This window comes from Bombina bombina, chromosome 5 (assembly GCF_027579735.1).
Source record: "Bombina bombina isolate aBomBom1 chromosome 5, aBomBom1.pri, whole genome shotgun sequence".
NCBI lineage: Eukaryota > Metazoa > Chordata > Amphibia > Anura > Bombinatoridae > Bombina > Bombina bombina.
This window is the reverse complement of record NC_069503.1, coordinates 43147405-43167821: the sequence shown is the minus strand read 5'-3', so window position 1 is coordinate 43167821 and position 20417 is coordinate 43147405. Positions and strand designations below refer to the sequence as shown.

At 39.0% G+C, this 20417-nt stretch overlaps 1 protein-coding gene across 1 annotated transcript in view; it reads right to left on the bottom strand.

Moving 5' to 3' along the window:
* Positions 1-13701: 13701 nt before the first annotated feature.
* Positions 13702-20417, bottom strand: part of LOC128659800 (gastrula zinc finger protein XlCGF26.1-like) — a 68241-nt gene continuing 61525 nt past the window's right edge. Inside the window, exon 3 of the mRNA XM_053713372.1 lies at positions 13702-15419. Within this exon, the coding sequence (XP_053569347.1) occupies positions 14809-15419 (611 nt within the window). The 3' untranslated portion in view covers positions 13702-14808. The remainder of the gene's footprint in view (positions 15420-20417) is intronic.

The following is a 20417-nucleotide window of genomic DNA, read 5'->3' as shown; positions in this document are numbered from 1 at the left end:
TAGGACCTGCACCAGTTCAGACTGGGATTGTGCTTTTGGAGCCAGGAATAACCCAGAACAACCGGAAAATGCGGAGAGTTTATCACCTGGAACTGGAGGGTTTCAAAATGGAGAGCCCCAACAGCCATGGACAATGAAGCGGTTTCGTGAGTAATGAGTGCGGGCTGAAGGGGCCTGCCATCAATGGCCTCAATAGCAAGCGGAACGGACCGAGGCAAAACAGGAATGGAGTGCTTCAATACAAAAGCACTGTCAATGAAATAGCCCGCAGACCGGAGTCAACAAGAGCCTGAGTGACTATGGAGGAGTCCACCGAGGAAAGGACAGCCGTGACCAAAGGTTTCTCCTTTAGCGGTTCCGGTGACAAGGATAAACCACCTAAGGTCTGCCCCCGACAGGACCTTAGGTGTGAGCGTTTCCCGGCCGTGTAGGACAAGACTTCAAAAGGTGGCCCTGTAACCCACAATAGAGGCAGAGCCCCTCCCTCCTCCTAAAGGCCCTCTCCGACGCAGAGAGATGTGTGACTCCCAACTGCATCGGCTCAGCAGTACCTGGTGACTCGGGACCAGGAGGCATGGGAGGAGAGGGAGGCATGGATAGAAACAAACACGTAGGAGACAACGGTACAGGAGGCTTCCGCAAGCGCTCCTTGAAAGAAGGACTCTCACTTAGTCTGATGTCAATTAGGATCAAAAAAGACACCAATGCCTCGAGATCTTCTGGTAAATCTCTGGCAGCAACTTCGTCTTTAATCGCATCAGAGAGCCTATGAAAGAAGGCGGCAACAAGGGCTTCATTGTTCCAGCCTACCTCTGCTGCAAGCGTACGGAACTCAATGGCATACTGAGCAACAGATCTTGTACCTTGCTGAATGGACATGAGTCGTTTAGCAGCAGAGGAGGAGCGAGCTGGAACATCAAATACCCTTCGAAAGGAGGCCACAAATTCAGGGTAATTTGAAATCACAAGTTCATTAGTCTCCCACAAGGGTTTAGCCCAGGCAAGAGCTGTGTCAGAGAGTAACGAGATGAGAAATCTCACCTTAGCTCTGTCAGAGAGAAACACCTGAGGTAACATCTCAAAGTAAATGACCACCTGGTTCAAAAACCCTCTGCACTGATTAGGATCGCCTCCATATCACTGAGGTAGAGGTGCAGAACCGGACAAGCTCCTGGTAGGACTAGGTGCATCAGTGGAAACTGGAGCAGCCATAACTTGCGGGACACTTTGGTCCAAATGTGCAGTGCGAGTCAGCAGGGTTTGCAGGGCTAGTGCAAATTGATCCAAGCGGTGATCCTGTTCATCCATCCTGGAAATTATGGCAGGTAAAGGTGGATTATTAGCACCATCAGGATTCATGGCCCTTGCGTAATGTCAGGGTGCCAGGAATCAGACTGAGACGAGAAGTGCAAAAATAATCACACCTTTATTAATAGCAAAAAATAATAAAAAGTCCATAAGTCAAATAACAAGCCAGGAGTCAAAACTAGAGCTGGTAGTCAGACAAGCCGAGTCAGGAGCCAAAGCGAATAGTCAGACGAGCCGGAATCAGGAACAAGGAGAACAGTAGTCAGGAACAAGCAAGGGATCAGGAACCAGGAGAGACGTCAGACAGCCAGGTAATACACAGGAGCTCTCACAAACAAAGCATACTGAACAAAGGCCCTTTAAATAATAAGTGATGATATCACAATTCTGAGACTGCATCCTGTCTCACATGGATGATGTAAACCAGTCTGGCCATAAAAGGAAGTGCAAGAAGTGAGCAGCATCTCCCAGAATGCACCAAAGTCAGCAAGAGAGGTGAGTAAAATGGCTGCTAGTGGCTGTACCACTGAAGCGTTGGCGTGCAGCTGCCGGAGGAAACCTTAAGCTACACAGGAAACTCGCCATGACCGGAAGTGACCAGTAGCACAAGCGAGTGGGACGCTCTTTCTCCATATGGGCCAATAATTCAGTGAGTGAAGTTATCTCTATGTGTTTATTGCATTATTAGTCACTGTTCGTTTGTGACACACAGATAATATCTGGCACACAGCTGATATAACAATACTATGAGACATTAACCTCTTAAGGACATATGACGGAATTTTTCCGTCATAAAACAATTGAGCAAATTGAAAGCTGTGTCCTTAAAGGGTTAAATAGTGAGTGAGTGAAGTTATTTCTATGTGTTTATTGCATTATTAGTCACTGTACGTCTGTGACACACAGATAATATCCCGGCACACAGCTGATATAACAATACTATTAGACATTAAATAATGAGTGAGTGAAGTTATTTCTATGTGTTTATTGCATTATTAGTCACTGTACGTCTGTGACACACAGATAATATCCCGGCACACAGCTGATATAACAATACTATTAGACATTAAATAGTGAGTCAGTGAAGTTACCTCTATGTGTTTATTGCATTATTAGTCACTGTACGTCTGTGACACACAGATAATATCCCGGCACACAGCTGATATAACAATACTATTAGACATTAAATAGTGAGTCAGTGAAGTTATTTCTATGTGTTTATTGCATTATTAGTCACTGTACGTTTGTGACACACAAATAATATCCTGGCACACAGATGATATAACAATACTATTAGACATTAAATAGTGAGTCAGTGAAGTTACCTCTATGTGTTTATTGCATTATTAGTCACTGTACGTCTGTGACACACAGATAATATCCTGGCACACAGCTGATATAACAATACTATTAGACATTAAATAGTGAGTCAGTGAAGTTACCTCTATGTGTTTATTGCATTATTAGTCACTGTACGTTTGTGACACACAGATAATATCCCGGCACACAGCTGATATAACAATACTATTAGACATTAAATAGTGAGTCAGTGACGTTACCTCTATGTGTTTATTGCATTATTAGTCACTGTATGTCTGTGACACACAGATAATATCCCGGCACACAGCTGATATAACAATACTATTAGACATTAAATAGTGAGTGAGTGAAGTTATTTCTATGTGTTTATTGCATTATTAGTCACTGTACGTCTGTGACACACAGATAATATCCCGGCACACAGCTGATATAACAATACTATTAGACAATGAAAGTATACGGTAAAGTTGTTTTCCTAGGAATAATTAGTCCGTTTATATTACAGTCTCAAGCTGTTTACTGTTCCTTTAGTCAGATCTAGCTTTGTGCTATCTTGTGAATCCTTGTTTAATGAAGATAAGATTGCGACAAATTTACAAAGATATTGATTATCAAGAATATAATTTGTAGGTGTGGGTTCGTAGGGGGCGCCTAAGGCAATCAGGTAGTGGAAAATTAATTGAATTGATGAATAAAAATAAATGATTAACTTAAATATGTATAAATATAATAGTGCAATAATTACTTTAATAAGAAATACTTGATCAACTACTCAATTAATGTGAAAATGGAAAAATGAAAAAATCAGATGTGCACTGATCAGTGTAAATACTTCCCAAAACTCTCATATATATCTCCTATACTTGAAAATTAAGATATTTGTCAAAAAAAATTATTATAAAAATTAATTAATATAAGTGATTGCAAATAACTAGTGAAATGAAAAATAAGTGATTCAAATTATTAAAACATATATGTGTATGTAAGTGAAGAAAAAAAAAAATACAAATAGTCGTGAGTGTAAAAAATAAATAAAACAATCGTTAGTATATAAAAAGGCCAATCTAGGTCAGTACGGTGTATGGTCCTATAAGTAAAAAACGTAATCCTATCGGCTAAAATATCTTTTAAATCCTAAGCAGATACTCAGTATATTATCCAATAAATGTATATTTAGAATTAAGACTACTTCAAAATGCAGGTCAAGAAATTTAATTATATTGAATTCAATAGGATGATAAAGAACACATCTTTTAAAAAGAATAATGACACCGGTGTCTACAATTAAGAGATACTACACATTAGTTATTAACAATCAATTCTAAAACAATTCATTCAATGTACCACTCATACAAAAAGAAACTATATAAAAATAAGCACTCTAAAAGCTTGGCAATGGATATCATCTGTGTTGTGTCTATTAGATCAGTCTCTGACCAAAAGTTCAACAATCTGGAAGGATGCTGACATTTTTTAAAAAAGCACAGACTTCGATGTGTGAGACTATTTCTGAGTCTATTGCCCCAATGAGCTCAATTATAGGGACAATAGTTGCCTTCTCAGTGGTTGAAACAATTAAGTTGGTGGGCTTTAATGTTATAATTTATCCGTTGTTAAGGCAATTATGTTCACTTCACCTTAGAATGTTTCTTTCGGCAATAGAGTTAGTTTTGCAGCCATTACTTTGTTTCCAAACTGGACGTTAGATCACATGGGTCCAAGTGACCAATTAGCGACATCCAAAATCTCTGTAGGTGCGCCTACTTCTTGAATAAGACTCTGACAGTTTATTTATCACTCCTCTCTTTCATACACCAAAGTCCCTCCGTAAATGCTGTATATTACGGCAGGTGTTATGGTGATAACAGTCCTGGGAGCTGACTTAGACTTTCTTTAGATATAGTAATCTTCTTTTGGGTTGGACTATAAGACAGTATCCACGCATATCGGCTCTTGCAAGTCTTTTTCAAGATATAATTTGTATAAATTATTTCTGTGTAATTAAAGGGATATAAAGGTGCAATAATGTTTGCTATGTTAGATCAGTTTATTATTGTACCACTGATTGTATATAACTATGTATTTATCACAAACATAGCAAGAGAGTGGATTCCCCAAATTGAGGGGTTTCCAAAAGTCTAGGCTTAATCAGCACAACCGTTAGTAATAACAACTCAAGAGACATAAGTGTCAAAAATATAAAAATATCCTTTAATAAATCACACAATTCACAGACATACCACATTCATGCATGGGATCCCAGTAATAAAAAGTCAAAAGACTGAGAGCAAACTTCTGGTGCACCAGGGTGAACTGGATACGTATATATATTTTAACCAGTGGTATTAGATATTTGTAATCCCCAAAAGAGAGAGTTCCATATCTTTAGAGTCCCCAAAGTGCCGCTCTTCTGAACTAGCCAGACCAAACCCTTGACCCAAAAATAGTGATCGAATCACCTTTCAAAGCATACTTTTTCAAGCCGTGTGTGTTATTCACAGGTGCATCAATTGGTATTTCCTTCTTGACCACATTTGGTAAATAGTACTACCTGTGTTTGTAGTGCCAACGGCAGGATCTTCAATGCTTACATGGAGCGCGGTCTTACAGGGCAGGTCGGGGCTAGTCGGGATCCAATGCTGTGGAAACAAAAAAGAGAGGCTGCAAAGCACCGACGAGTCTGGACGCTCGTTTCACTCCTTCACATAGTGCAGCGTGGAGCTTCTTCCGGGTGCTGACGTCACCTAAATTAGAGTGTCCTTTTATTGGTGCATGGTATTTACCGGTCATTGATTGATTCGTTGCTCTTCTTGTCAATCATGCTTTAGTTATTTACAAAGTAGCAAGACTCATCCGATAAATGTAGCACTTCAAAACGTAATGTTTGTTGCAAATATTTTTTGTCCAATTTCTTACGTGAAGTATAGCCAGCTTAATACCATAAAGGAAAAGCAAAAAAGCCAAACATTCATACAGCCATTCACAATACACACGAACAACCATAATTAAAAACAAAACATTAATCTTTATTTATTTCATAAGTGTTTCTCTTAATTCTTTCAAATCTTGCTTTATTTCTTACATATAGTATAACTTTGTGCGTGTATATATACGATTTTTTAATCATGAAAAAAGAGCTATCCTCGATTTACTTTAGCGCTTGTGCTGCTTTTTCAAAAAGGATATATATAAAAGCTACATTCAAATAGATTCCAAATTATTTAACTGGTCGATGTACAAACAGAGGGGGTTTCAGACCAAAAAGGAAGCAAATTCCAGCTTCTCATTAAGTCCATTTGGTGATAATGTATTCAATCTATACATCCATCTTGTCTCTTTTTGTAATAAAATTGTGTCAATATCACCTCCACGGTTACTTAACTTAACAGACTCTATGCCAATAAATTGGAGACCATCAGTTTTAGATCCATGAAATTGTGCAAAATGCCTTGCAACTGGGCTGTCTATATCACAATGCTTAATGTCGTCTCTATGTTCAGTAATGCGAGATCGTAGCTCTCTAAAAGTTTTTCCTACATAAAACTTTTTACACGAACAAAAGAGAAGATATATTACTCCTTTAGTAGAGCAATTGATAAAGGAATTGATCTTATACGTAATCCCTGTATTAGTACAGAATGTCTTGGTTCTACACATAAATTGGCAACATACACAGTGGCTACAAGGTGAACTTCCAACCATTTTATGGGCAGCTTGTTCTAGCCAATTGCCTGTAGGGACTTTATTAAATTGACTCTTAACAAGAATGTCTTTTAAGTTATTAGGCCTTCTCGCAGTCATAAGTGGGTAATCACCCACATATTCATGGAGTGTGTTATCATTAGTCAAAAGGTGCCAGTTTTTCCCTAGGATAGATCTTACCTTACCCCAGTGTGTGTTATACTTAGTGATAAATCTGATCTTATTCTCTTCTTTTTTATTTTGTTTGTTTTGGTAAAGACGATCTTTTCTATTCTGCTGTGATGCTCTGAATAGTGCTCTTTTTACACACCTCTTTGAGTATCCTCTTTCGAGGAAACGAGTCATCTCTTTCGCCTGTTTTCTGAAAACATGATCCTCAGAGCAAATTTGGAAACCCCTCAATTTGGGGAATCCACTCTCTTGCTATGTTTGTGAAAAATATTATTTTCTAGGCAGCACCTGTTTCTTTTATAATAAGTATTTGAGTGCAGCTACTCTGTTTTGTTTTGTTTTGTATACTATTTTTAGCCAGCTCCGAATAAGAGTTTTTACTACCTTGGAGTTTCTAAGCTAGCACCTTACTGAAATAAAAAATATATTTAAATACTCTGATTGTTTATGTATTTAATTAAAAATTGTTACTCATTTTTCGAATACATTTGTGTCTATTAGATTCCATTTTGTTTGTTGTTCATAAAAATGGCATTTAAATTATCAGATGAACGCTGGTCTACTGATATTAATGAAGCGTTTACATTGACGGGGGATGTACAAATAGAGGGGGAAGATGATTTTATACATGATGTTGTCTCTGCTTTTAAATTGTACAAAAAAAGACTTACTAAATATGTAAAAATTAAATGGGAACATCAGAGTCTCACCAATTATCTTAAAATGGAGATAATTCCAAGAGGCCTAAGAATCCGTTTGGACCCTGGCATTAATCTCCGAGGTGTTGACGCAGACAATGATTTTGTGGTTAAATGGAACGAAATATTATCAAAATGTTCGCTTGACTTAATTGCATTAATCATTGAGGAAGATGGGAAAAAGTTGGAGAACTGTAAAAAAGATGTTGATGATATATATGTCTACAGAAATTTGAAAGTGACTCTTCTTTTGAAAAACTCAATAAAGAGACACAAAAACTTATAGAAAAGTTACAGAGCGAGTTAAAATCACGAAAAAGGAGAAAACTGATAAGGGATCAGGAAGATTACAGGAAAAAGAAAGTATACATATATAGGAATAGGATCAATACTAGGAATTTTTACGATTCAGGTACTGACAATTCTGACATAGATTCAGATGGTGAAAATAAGAACGGTAATGATAATTCACAGATGCACCCTTTAGGCGTAGGACCAGACGAGGTGGGAGGAGGAGACACGGGTGGACAAACTCAAAACAGGAGAGGAGGGAGAGGGAGGGAGAACAGACGCAATCAAGGTCAATATATGATGACCAGAAACAGGATGAGATTCAACTAAATGGAATGACTAGTTCACTCCTCGCCCCCCCCCCCCTTCCCCACAAAAAATGGGTATTGTCAACCTTTCCTCGTTCCCTTTGAATAATGCACATGTTAAGGTATTGGAAAAAGGCCTAAGTTTCTGTCCATCTAATAATTTAGATTTGTTTGAAGTAACCAAAGATCTTCACTTGTTTGCGAGAAAATTAGCCTTGAAAAAGATCATGACACCGAAAGTTCAAATTAATCTAACATGTAATAAAGAAAGAGATGCTCTTGATAGTTTAGAAACTCTGCTTTATGAGCAGAGTACACAAAATATCGATATCCTTCCAAAAACTGACTTAAAGAAAAAATCAACCTACATGCCCTCTTTTTCCTCCATTCCCAATATTTCAATCTTTGTACAAAATGTATCTCGAGAGCTAGCACAAATTAAGAACACAAAGGTTGTGAATGACAACCTTACTAGGGCTGAACGCAAGGCTTTAAAAGAACTGACCAATCATCAGGAACTGGTCATAAAGCCTGCGGATAAGGGCGGCAACGTCGTTATCCTAAGCCAAGAGTATTATATTAAGGAAGCAAGACGACAATTATTAGACACAACTCAGTATGAAAAATCTTCAATTGAAGATTTTCATAAATCACATAATGAATTACTATTTATGTTGAATGATGCTCGAAGGAATAACCTGATTACAGGTCAGGAATTCACTTTTCTTTTCAACCATAAACTAAAAGTACCAGTATATTACTGGATTCCAAAGTTACATAAGTCGATCCAAAAACCTCCAGGCCGCCCAATCATCTCTGGGATTGGGGGCCCCACAGAGGGTATTAGTAATTATGTTGATACATTTTTGCAACCATTTGTGAAAGATTTGCGCACATTTGTGCAAGACTCAACTGATGTAATAAAAAAATTGGATGGGATTAATGTTACTGATGAGACCTTGCTGGTGTCTTTGGACGTCGAATCCTCTATTCCCCACTCTATTGGACTTGAGACATGTGAACATTTCCTGAGTACAAGAGGAATGGGGTACAAAAAACACACTGATTTTGTAATACAATTATTGAAATTTATTCTGGAAAACAATAGATTTTTGTTTGATGGAAAATGTTACAGACAAAAACGAGGAACAGCCATGGGGGCTACATGTGCACCAACTTACGCATGCCTACATCTTGGTGGATGGGAAGATCAGACTGTCTTTAGTGAACATGCTGAGATAGTTGGTGCACATGTAGCCCTGTGGATAAGATATGTGGACGATATCCTCCTATTATGGGATGGTAGTGAATCTGACTTGCTTCAGTTTGTCACTCTGCTTAACTCAAACGACAAAAATATTTTTCTTACATGTAATTATAATTACAATTCAATTGATTTTTTAGATTTGAAAATAAGTAAAAAGGAAGGGATATTGGTAACTGAAGTTTTTCGTAAGCCAACTGCAACTAACAATTTACTTTTAGGAACGAGCCATCATCCTGAAAATTTGAAGCGAGGTATACCCTATGGGCAATTTCTGCGCTTGCGCCGAATTTGCTCTGAGGATCATGTTTTCAGAAAACAGGCGAAAGAGATGATGACTCGTTTCCTCGAAAGAGGATACTCAAAGAGGTGTGTAAAAAGAGCACTATTCAGAGCATCACAGCAGAATAGAAAAGATCTTCTTTACCAAAACAAACAAAATAAAAAAGAAGAGAATAAGATCAGATTTATCACTAAGTATAACACACACTGGGGTAAGGTAAGATCTATCCTAGGGAAAAACTGGCACCTTTTGACTAATGATAACACACTCCATGAATATGTGGGTGATTACCAACTTATGACTGCGAGAAGGCCTAATAACTTAAAAGACATTCTTGTTAAGAGTGAATTTAATAAAGTCCCTACAGGCAATTGGCTAGAACAAGCTGCCCATAAAATGGTTGGAAGTTCACCTTGTAGCCACTGTGTATGTTGCCAATTTATGTGTAGAACCAAGACATTCTGTACTAATACAGGGATTACGTATAAGATCAATTCCTTTATCAATTGCTCTACTAAAGGAGTAATAAATCTTCTCTTTTGTTCATGTAAAAAGTTTTATGTAGGAAAAACTTTTAGAGAGCTACGATCTCGCATTACTGAACATAGAGACGACATTAAGCATTGTGATATAGACAGCCCAGTTGCAAGGCATTTTGCACAATTTCATGGATCTAAAACTGATGGTCTCCAATTTATTGGCATAGAGTCTGTTAAGTTAAGTAACCGTGGAGGTGATATTGACACAATTTTATTACAAAAAGAGACAAGATGGATGTATAGATTGAATACATTATCACCAAATGGACTTAATGAGAAGCTGGAATTTGCTTCCTTTTTGGTCTGAAACCCCCTCTGTTTGTACATCGACCAGTTAAATAATTTGGAATCTATTTGAATGTAGCTTTTATATATATCCTTTTTAAAAAAGCAGCACAAGCGCTAAAGTAAATCGAGGATAGCTCTTTTTTCATGATTAAAAAATCGTATATATACACGCACAAAGTTATACTATATGTAAGAAATAAAGCAAGATTTGAAAGAATTAAGAGAAACACTTATGAAATAAATAAAGATTAATGTTTTGTTTTTAATTATGGTTGTTTGTGTGTATTGTGAATGGCTGTATGAATGTTTGGCTTTTTTGCTTTTCCTTTATGGTATTAAGCTGGCTATACTTCACGTAAGAAATTGGACAAAAAATATTTGCAACAAACATTACGTTTTGAAGTGCTACATTTATCGGATGAGTCTTGCTACTTTGTAAATAACTAAAGCATGATTGACAAGAAGAGCAACGAATCAATCAACGACCGGTAAATACCATGCACCAATAAAAGGACACTCTAATTTAGGTGACGTCAGCACCCGGAAGAAGCTCCACGCTGCACTATGTGAAGGAGTGAAACGAGCGTCCAGACTCGTCGGTGCTTTGCAGCCTCTCTTTTTTGTTTCCACAGCATTGGATCCCGACTAGCCCCGACCTGCCCTGTAAGACCGCGCTCCATGTAAGCATTGAAGATCCTGCCGTTGGCACTACAAACACAGGTAGTACTATTTACCAAATGTGGTCAAGAAGGAAATACCAATTGATGCACCTGTGAATAACACACACGGCTTGAAAAAGTATGCTTTGAAAGGTGATTCGATCACTGTTTTTGGGTCAAGGGTTTGGTCTGGCTAGTTCAGCAGAGCGGCACTTTGGGGACTCTAAAGATATGGAACTATCTCTTTTGGGGATTACAAATATCTAATACCACTGGTTAAAATATATATACGTATCCAGTTCACCCTGGTGCACCAGAAGTTTGCTCTCAGTCTTTTGACTTTTTATTACTGGGATCCCATGCATGAATGTGGTATGTCTGTGAATTGTGTGATTTATTAAAGGATATTTTTATATTTTTGACACTTATGTCTCTTGAGTTGTTATTACTAACGGTTGTGCTGATTAAGCCTAGACTTTTGGAAACCCCTCAATTTGGGGAATCCACTCTCTTGCTATGTTTGTGAAAAATATTATTTTCTAGGCAGCACCTGTTTCTTTTATAATAAGTATTTGAGTGCAGCTACTCTGTTTTGTTTTGTTTTGTAACTATGTATTTACCTTAGATTAAGCTGCAAATAGACTCCTGCACCTTTTCTATATCATGCAGCAGGAACAGTAAAAACATTATTGTTTCTGGTCACTTTGAAATGTCTGCCAAGCTCAGCCCACTGATGACATCATGATCTGGGCTGCATATGGCATCCAATCACAAAAGGCTCACTAGTTGGATTCAACAGACTGTCATTGCTATTCTAGGAAGAAGGAGACACAGAGGCGCCAATATGGCCTAGTAACGTCTGCACAATAATAAAAAAATGTGAAGTAAAATAATATTTACAAAAATAGAGCACCCAAATGAATTATGTATATGTGTATTGATTGTTAAATACTCATGTGGGTTGTAGACAAATCTTATGTATAATCTATGTAAAATCTTTTTGCTATGAGATCATTATGTAGGAAGGTTTGTTTACATTGGTTACCATCCCAACTAATTACCTACTAATGGCACACACAGGTGTTTGTTATCAATGTATCATTTAGTAGAGTTTTTTTTATCCCTTTATATAGCAAGTGTATTTCATTTAATTTTTGTATAGCCTGTGGAAACAGCCCTTTGAGCACTGAGAAACGCGTTGCTTTGTTTTTAATAAATATATGCTTTTTGATACACTTGCTGCTTCTATTTTGGAGTTTTCTTTATATCATCTGTTGGACCTATACCATGTGGCTGGTGAACGGACGCTTTCTTTACCTGAGTACTGTCTACTGGGCGACTGAGAGGTTCCAGCTTGCCTTGATTGCACCTGGAGGGGCGCTGTTTTTTCTAAGTCTGACCAGTAATCGTGAATTCTGTATATCAAAACTGTACTGGGCTATGGATATTGTCTTATGTCACTCACAGGAATAGGAATTCTGGTTGCTGCTTGCTGATTTCTATCTGAGTGTTTCCCCTTTCGGCATACAGTGAGCTGGACCACTGCTAATTGATTCAGCCTGCGTCATTTGCACCTTTGGGTGCTCTATTTTTGTGAGTATTATTTTACTTCACATTGTTTTTTTATTGTGCAGACGTTACTAGGCCATTTTGGTGCCTCTGTGTCTCCTTCTTCCTAGATTCATCATCACCAGGGACTGACCATCCTTTTGACAGAGTGCTGCCTTCCATTGGATGATGGTTAATAAGGATTTCTTATCTTATTTTATTTTGTTTGTCTTATCTATTTTGAGTTCCTGCTGTAGCTTGCATTAATGTGTTATATGTATTATAGCTAATATATGGGTTCTAGTTATTTTTAAGATTTGGGTTTCAGGAAGTGCCCCCTATGGGATTAGTGCTATCTGTATGTCCCATTTTTATATTGTCATTGCTATTCAGCAGAGTGCCTAGATGCAGCCCAGATCACGATGTCATCAGTGGGTGGAGCTTGGCAGCCATTTCAAAGTGGCCAGAGACAATATTAATTTTAAAATAACCGTTTTACTGTTCCTGCTGCATGATATAGAAAAGGTGCAGGAGGCTGTTTGCAGCTTAATCTAAGGTAAGACTTTAAGATGACTAAGGTGTAGACTGTCCCTTTAACTCCTGCAAAGTCAGCTATGGAGCAGCAATGTACTACTGGGAGCTAGCTGAGCATATCTGGTGAACCAATGACAAAAGACACGTGTGTAGTCACCAGTCAGCTCTCAGTTGTATATAAGTTTGATAACAGAAGTGAAATTAAGTGTCATAAAATGACACATTCTATCTGAATCATGAAAGTGTAGTTTCCTATCCCTTTAAGTATGATTTAAGTAACAGAAAATGTCTGTGTCTAAAGTCTTGCTGGTGATTAATAATCTGGGTTGGTGTAGGTCAGGGGGTTAATTTGATATTGTTTTATGTACTGTTAAAGGGACAGAAAAGGCAAAAATACACTTAAAGGATTGGACAGAACATGACATTTCAAACAACTTTCCAATTTTCTTATATTATCCATTGTGCTTAGTTCTCTGAGTATTCTTTGTTAAAGAGTAATCCTAGGTGATCTCAGGAGCGTGCACGTATCTTCAGACAGCAGAGGTTGCAAGAACATTTATAGCAATGTTATACATAGTTACAAACACTGCTGCACAGAGTGGTAAATACACGTGCACGCCACTAAGCTCATATAATAGCAGCCTCCTAGGTTTACTCTAAAAAAAAAAAAAAAAGAATAAAGCAAATTGCTGCTATATCTAAAATCAGCGTTTAACTTTTAATGATGTTTTCCTAATTATTCTGTGATATTGTGTTTTTAATTATACAAAAAACACAAAATACTGGTCTGGATTACAATCACTTTTTATTTGCATGAAAAAACATTGTATATCATTATATAGTAAAAAGCAGCATTACATGATATATGCATCATGCACACAATGGTATAAATATACCTAACACTTGTGCTCTTGATACAAAGGGATTTATCAGACATATAATGTTCCCTTTATATATACAGTATGTGCTATTATCAGTTCTTGTGGCTTCTAACTAACATGAAAACAGACATAATATCAAGTTACAGAACATGACACACATATTACATACCCAGTATACATGTAGGTTATAGTAGCCATTTAAATTAAACTGATTATGATCACGTGACACACATATTACCTACCCAGTATACATGTAGGTTATAGTAGCCATTTAAATTATACTGATTATGATCACATGACACACATATTACCTACCCAGTATACATGTAGGTTATAGTAGCCATTTAAATTAAACTGATTATGATCACGTATGTACCGGTTACTGATATTGTGTCTCATGAAATAAAATCAGTTTCCCCTCAGTAATTCCTCTGGTATATAACATGTACAATGCTAAGCTTCTATTGCTATAAGAAAAGGTTTATCCACATGATGTGCACAATAAATATATCTCCCAGATGTCAATCATTTGAGACTAATGTTCTTGTTTATATAATTCTCTAACACTCTATTCATATAAAGACTCTTTATTCTGTAAATATAATTATTTACTCCCCTATGTAAAACAAACGTACAACTCCTAACACTGGCATATTAATAAACAACACCGGGGTGCTTTGGTGGTGAATGGTTGTGTAAACTGGTCAGTATAAGGACAGATCTGTATATTCCTGTGTGGTGTTTGTATTCTATCACTTTGATATGAGAGAAACTGAGGTGCACATATATAGAAGAACAAAGGACAGCAGGAGAGCACTTCCAATCTGGGTCTTTTATAACTGGGATTTAAAAAGTATTATTTACAATAACATCTCTTTTTATGCTTCTATTTAGAGAGTTTATCCTATTTAGGATAATTGTAAAAAGGTTTGTACACTGTGTATATAAAGTTTGTGTGTAAATATTTGGTGTTTTGTTATACCCAATTTCAATAAAAACCTTTGTATCTACTTTCTAAACATGTGAAAGGTTTTTTCCTTTGTGACTCTTTTCATGAGTTTTCAGATTACTGATATGCGTAAAACGTTTTCCACACTCTGTACATGTGAAAGGCTTTTCTCCTGTGTGAATCCTTTCATGAGTTTCCAGATGACTCTTTTCTGTAAAACTTTTTCCACACTCTGTACATGTGAAAGGCTTTTCCCCTGTGTGAATCCGTTCATGAATTTTCAGATTACTCTTATGTGTAAAACCTTTTCCACACTCTGTACATGTGAATGGCTTTTTTCCTGAGTGAGTCCTTTCATGAGTTTTCAGATGATCCATTCGTGCAAAAAGTTTTCCACACTCTGTACATGTGAAAGGCTTTCTTCCTGTGTGAATCCTTTCATGACTTTTCAGATTACTCTTATGTGTAAAACCTTTTTCACACTCTGTACATGAGAAAGGCTTTTTTCCAGAGTGAATCCTTTCATGATTTTTCAGACATTCCATACGTGTAAAACCTTTTCCACACTCTGTACACGTGAAAGGCTTTTCTCCTGTGTGAATCCTTTCATGACTTTTCAGATTATTCTTTTGTGTAAAACGTTTTCCACACGCTGTACATGTGAACGGCTTTTCTCCTGTGTGAATCCTTTCATGATTTTTCAGCTCAATCTTTTGTGTAAAACTTTTTCCACACTCTGTACATGTGAACGGCTTTTCTCCTGAGTGAATCTTTTTATGAGTTTTCAGACGATCCATTTGTGTAAAACTTTTGCCGCACTCAGTACATGTGTGTGGTTTCTCACCTGTGTGAATTTTGTGGTGTTCTAGTAGACGAGACTTCCATCTAAAGCTTTTCTCACATTCTGTACACTGGAAAGGTTTCTCCTTTGTTTGAATCATTTGGCTAGACTTAAGACATTTCCCTTCTTTAATATGTTTTGAAAACTCAGTAAATGTGTGTGGTTTATCCTCTGGGATAATAATTTCACTAGATAAGGCATAAATGTTTTCCTCTTGTTTGATGACTAAATTACTCTCTGTACTTAATGATTGCTGCCCAGTTCCTGCCAATTCACCATATTTTTTAAATATCTGCTGTGATATCCCCAATGTTTGTGAATAGTCATTGGTGTCTAAGACTTTTGGAGTTTGCGGTATCATTCTGATGCTTTCTGTAGTGAAGGATGGATCTGAACTATTCACGTGTTTGTCTACATAAAAAGAAATGGAATAAAGAAAAATAATAATGTTTATTCATTTATAATATAATCCATCTCAATCAAAAAACATTTTTTATACTCAAAAAGCAAATTATGCTTACCTGATAATTTCATTTCCATCTGTGGGAGGAGAGTCCACTGCTTCATCCATTACTTGTGGGAATTAAGAACCTGGCCACCAGGAGGATGCAAAGACACCCCAGCCAAAAACTTAAATACCTCCCCCACTCCACTCATCCCCCAGTCATTCTGCCGAGGGAACAAGGAACAGTAGGAGAAATATCAGGGTATAAATGGTGCCAGAAGAATAAAAGTAAATTTAGCTCCGCCCACCAGAGAAATGGGCGGGGGCAGTGGACTCTCCTCCCACAAATGGAAATTAAATTTTCAGGTAAGCATAATTTATGTTTTCAATCTTAATGGGAGGAGAGTCCACTGCTTCATGCATTACTTGTGGGAACAAATACCCAAGATCTAGAGGACACTGAATGAAAAAAATGGGACGGCAAAAGGAGGCAGACCCTAAACTGAGGGCACCACAGCCTGCAGAACCTTTCTCCAAAAAACTGCTTACAGGAGCTGCCTTACAAATCTGCTCCATAGAGGCCTAATTTTTAAGGCCCAAGAAGAGGCCACAGCTCTAGTTGAGTGGGCCGTAATCCTCTAAGGAGGCTTGTATCCCACTGTCTCATATGCCAGACGGATCACACTCCTCAACCAAAAGGATAGAGAAGTAGCAGAGGCCCTTTGCCCCCTGCATTTCCCTGAATACACATCCAATAGAGACTAAGTCTGTCTGAACTCTTTTGGGGGCCTGAATATAAAACTTCAAAGCCTGAACCACGTCCAAATTATGAAGTAACCTCTTCTTTGAGGAGGAAGGGCTATGACACAAAGAAGAAACTACTATTTCCTGATTGATGTTATGACTCGACACCACCTTGGGAAGGAATCCCAAACCAGTGTGAAAAACAGCCTTATCAGCATGAAAAACTAAGTAGGGAGGCTCACATTGCAAGGCCGCCAACTCAGAGACTCTGCATGCCGATGCAATAGTCAGTAGGAATAGAACCTTCCTTGAAAGAATCTTAATGTCAAGTGCATGCATAGGCTCAAACGGAGCCCTCTGCAAAACCTTAAGAACCAAGTTTAAGCTCCAAGGAGGAGCCGAATTCCTAAAGACAGGCCTGATCCTAACCAGAGCCTGAACAAAAGGACTGAATGTCAGGAAGCTCCGCAAGCTTCTTATGCAACAGTACAGATAAAGCCGAGATCTGTCCCCTAAGGAAACTAGCGGCAAGACCCTTATCCAGGCCATCCTGGAGAAAAGTCAAAATCCTGGGTAGCCTCATTCCTCACAGCAGGACAAGTAGGTCTTCCACACCTTGTGGTAGATGCGTCGAGTAACTGACTACCTGGCCTGAACAAGAGTGTCAATCACTCTTTCTGAAAATCCTCTCTTGGCTAAGACTAGACATTCAATCTCCACGTAGTCAGCCTCAGAGAATCGAGATTTTGATGTAGAAAAAGGACCTTGAACTAGCAGATCCCTGCAGCAAGGTAACCTCCATGGCGGAGATGACGACATCCCCACCAGATCCGCAAACCACATCCTCCGCGGCCACAACGGAGCAATCAGAATTGCGGAAGCTTGCTCCTGCTTGAGGTGGGCCACTACATGAGGTAGAAGAGGCAACAGTGGAAATATGTAAATTAGGTTGAAATTCCAGGGCACCGCCAAGGCATCTATCAGTGCCACCTGGGGATCCCTGGATTGTGACCCATATATGGGTAGCTTGTAATTGAGTCTGGATGCCATGAGATCTATCTTCAGCGTCCCCCAGCAGTTGCAGATCTCCTCAAACACTTTGGGGTGGAGGAACTATTTTCCTGGATGAAACGTTTGTCTACTCAGAAAATCCGCTTCTCAGTTGTCCACACCCGGAATGTGGATCGCTGAGAGCAAACAACTGTGAGTCTCTGCCCACTCCAGAATCTGAGAAAATTCCCTCACAGCTAGGGAACTTCTCGTCCCCCCCCCCTCAATGGTTTATGTAAGCCACCGAGGCAATGTTGTCTGACTGGAATCTGATGAATCGGGATGAATGCACAAGAGGCCAAGCCCTCAGAGTGTTGAATATTGCTCGAAGTTCCAGAATATTTATAGGTAGACTTGATTCCTCTCAAGTCCATCTGCCCTGTGCCTTTCTAGCACCCCAAACAGCTCCCCATCCTGATAGACTTGCATCCATAATTACAATCTCCCAGGATGGTCTCAAGAAGGATTTCCCCTGTGACAGCTGACCCGGTTGGGCCCACCAAGATAGGGACTCCCTCACCTGTCTGTCAAAGAGATATCTGTTGGGACAGATCTAAATGATCGCCGTTCCATTGTCTCAACATGCACAGCTGAAGAGGTCTGAGATGGAACCTGGCGAATGGAATGACATCTATGCTGGATACCATAAGCCCAATCCCCTCCATCCACCTGGGCACAGATGTCCTGGAGGATTACTGAAGAGCTAGACAGTTGGTCGCAAGTTTGCAATGCCTCTGGCCTGTCAAGAATATCTTCATGACTGAAGAATCTATTATCATACCTAGGAATTCCACCCTGTTGCTGGGGACCAAGTAACTCTTTCCTTTGTTTATCTTCCACCTGTGGGACCGAAGGAAAAGAGCTCTTGAGTGCTCCTCCGCAAGACTGTAGGATGGAGTCTGGACCAGGATATTGTCCAGATAAGGAGCCACTGCAATCCCTCTGGCTCTCACTACCGCAAGTAGAGCTCCCAAAACCTTTGTGAAGACTCTTGGGGCAGTCACCAAATGGAAGGGCAACAAACAAAGTGCTGGTCCAGGAAAGCGAATCTTAGATACTTGAAGTGGTCCCTGTGGATTGGAATGTGAAGGTAAGCATCCTTCAGGTCAGTCGTTATGAATTGCCCCTCTTGAACCAGAGGCAAAATTGACCTAATCGTCTCTATCTTGAACAATGGGACTGACAAAAACATGTTTAGGGCCTTTAGGTCCAGAATTGGACTAAACATGCCCTCCTTTTTTGGAAACACAAAAAGTTTTTAATAATACCCCAGACCTCTTTCTGCTGCAGGGACTGGGCCGATTACTAAGAGAGATGAGAAATCCCTCACACACCCCAGATAGGGGTCTCTCTTCTCTGGGCTTGAAGATATGTTTGACAGGAGGAACCTGCCTCTGGGCTGATATGACTTGAAATCTATCCTGTAACCCTGAGCTATGACCTCCAGACTGCTCAGAATTTGCAGCTGGCTGCTGGCACTGAGACTTGTCCACACGAAAGGGACGAAAAGTAGACCCCTTAGGTTTAGCCTTCGTATCCGGAGGCAAGAAAGCACCCTTGCCACCCGTGACCGTAAATATGAAGGAATTCAGACCCGGGCCAAACAAAACTTTTCCCTTAAAAAGGAAAGCAAGCAAGACTTTGAAGTCATATCTGCAGACCACGACTTTAACCACAGAGCCCTGTGGGCTCAAACAGAAAAACCTGATGTCTTAGCATTCAGGAAAATAATCTGCATGTTAGCATCACAAATGAACGAATGCACTACCCTTAAGTCTTTAAATCATTCTTTAATCCAGTGCTTGACAAATCTGTTTAAAAATTAGGAGCCAGTGAGAATATTTAGGAGCCAGACATACTTTTAGGAGGTAAACAGTAGTATTTGTATATAGATATATATTGAAAATAATCCAAAAAGTTTGGAGCCAGAGGTAGAATTCTAGGAGCCAGTGACTCCCTGGCTTCTGGGTTTGTCGAGCCCTGCTTTAATATCTTCATAGGGAGCCTCAACCTCGACCATTGTTGATTGAGCGTCACACCAGCCAAACCAGCCACCGCCACTTGAAAAATGAACCCTGTAAGTTGAAACATCTTCCGCAACATGGTTTCCATCTTTCTATCCATGGGTTCCTTGAAAGAGGAGCTATCCAGTAGCGGAATAGTTGTTCTCTTAGCGAGCGTGGAGATAGCACCATCCACCTTAGGGACGTTTCCCAACAGTTCAAGCTGCGTGTCCGGCATGGGGAATAGCTTTTTAAAAGAAGTAGAGGGAGAAAAGGACGAGCCAAGTTTCTTCCATTCATTCTTAATAATGTTAGCAATCTTGATGGGAAATGGGAAGGCCTGGGGCACTACCCTGTCCTCATAAACCCTTTCAAATTAAGGTTTTGAAGGTTCCTCCGGTAGTTTCGGTTCCGGAACCTCCAATGTAGCCAGCCCTTCATTCAGCAGAAAGCGCAAATGCTCCATTTTAAATTTAAAGTCTGGTTTCTCCGCAGATGGAGGCCTAGAAGTAACCGATACCGACCCAGAAGTGACATCCTCCGATAAATCGTAGTTGTCCTTCTCAGCGAATAACATAAATTTCCTCTAGG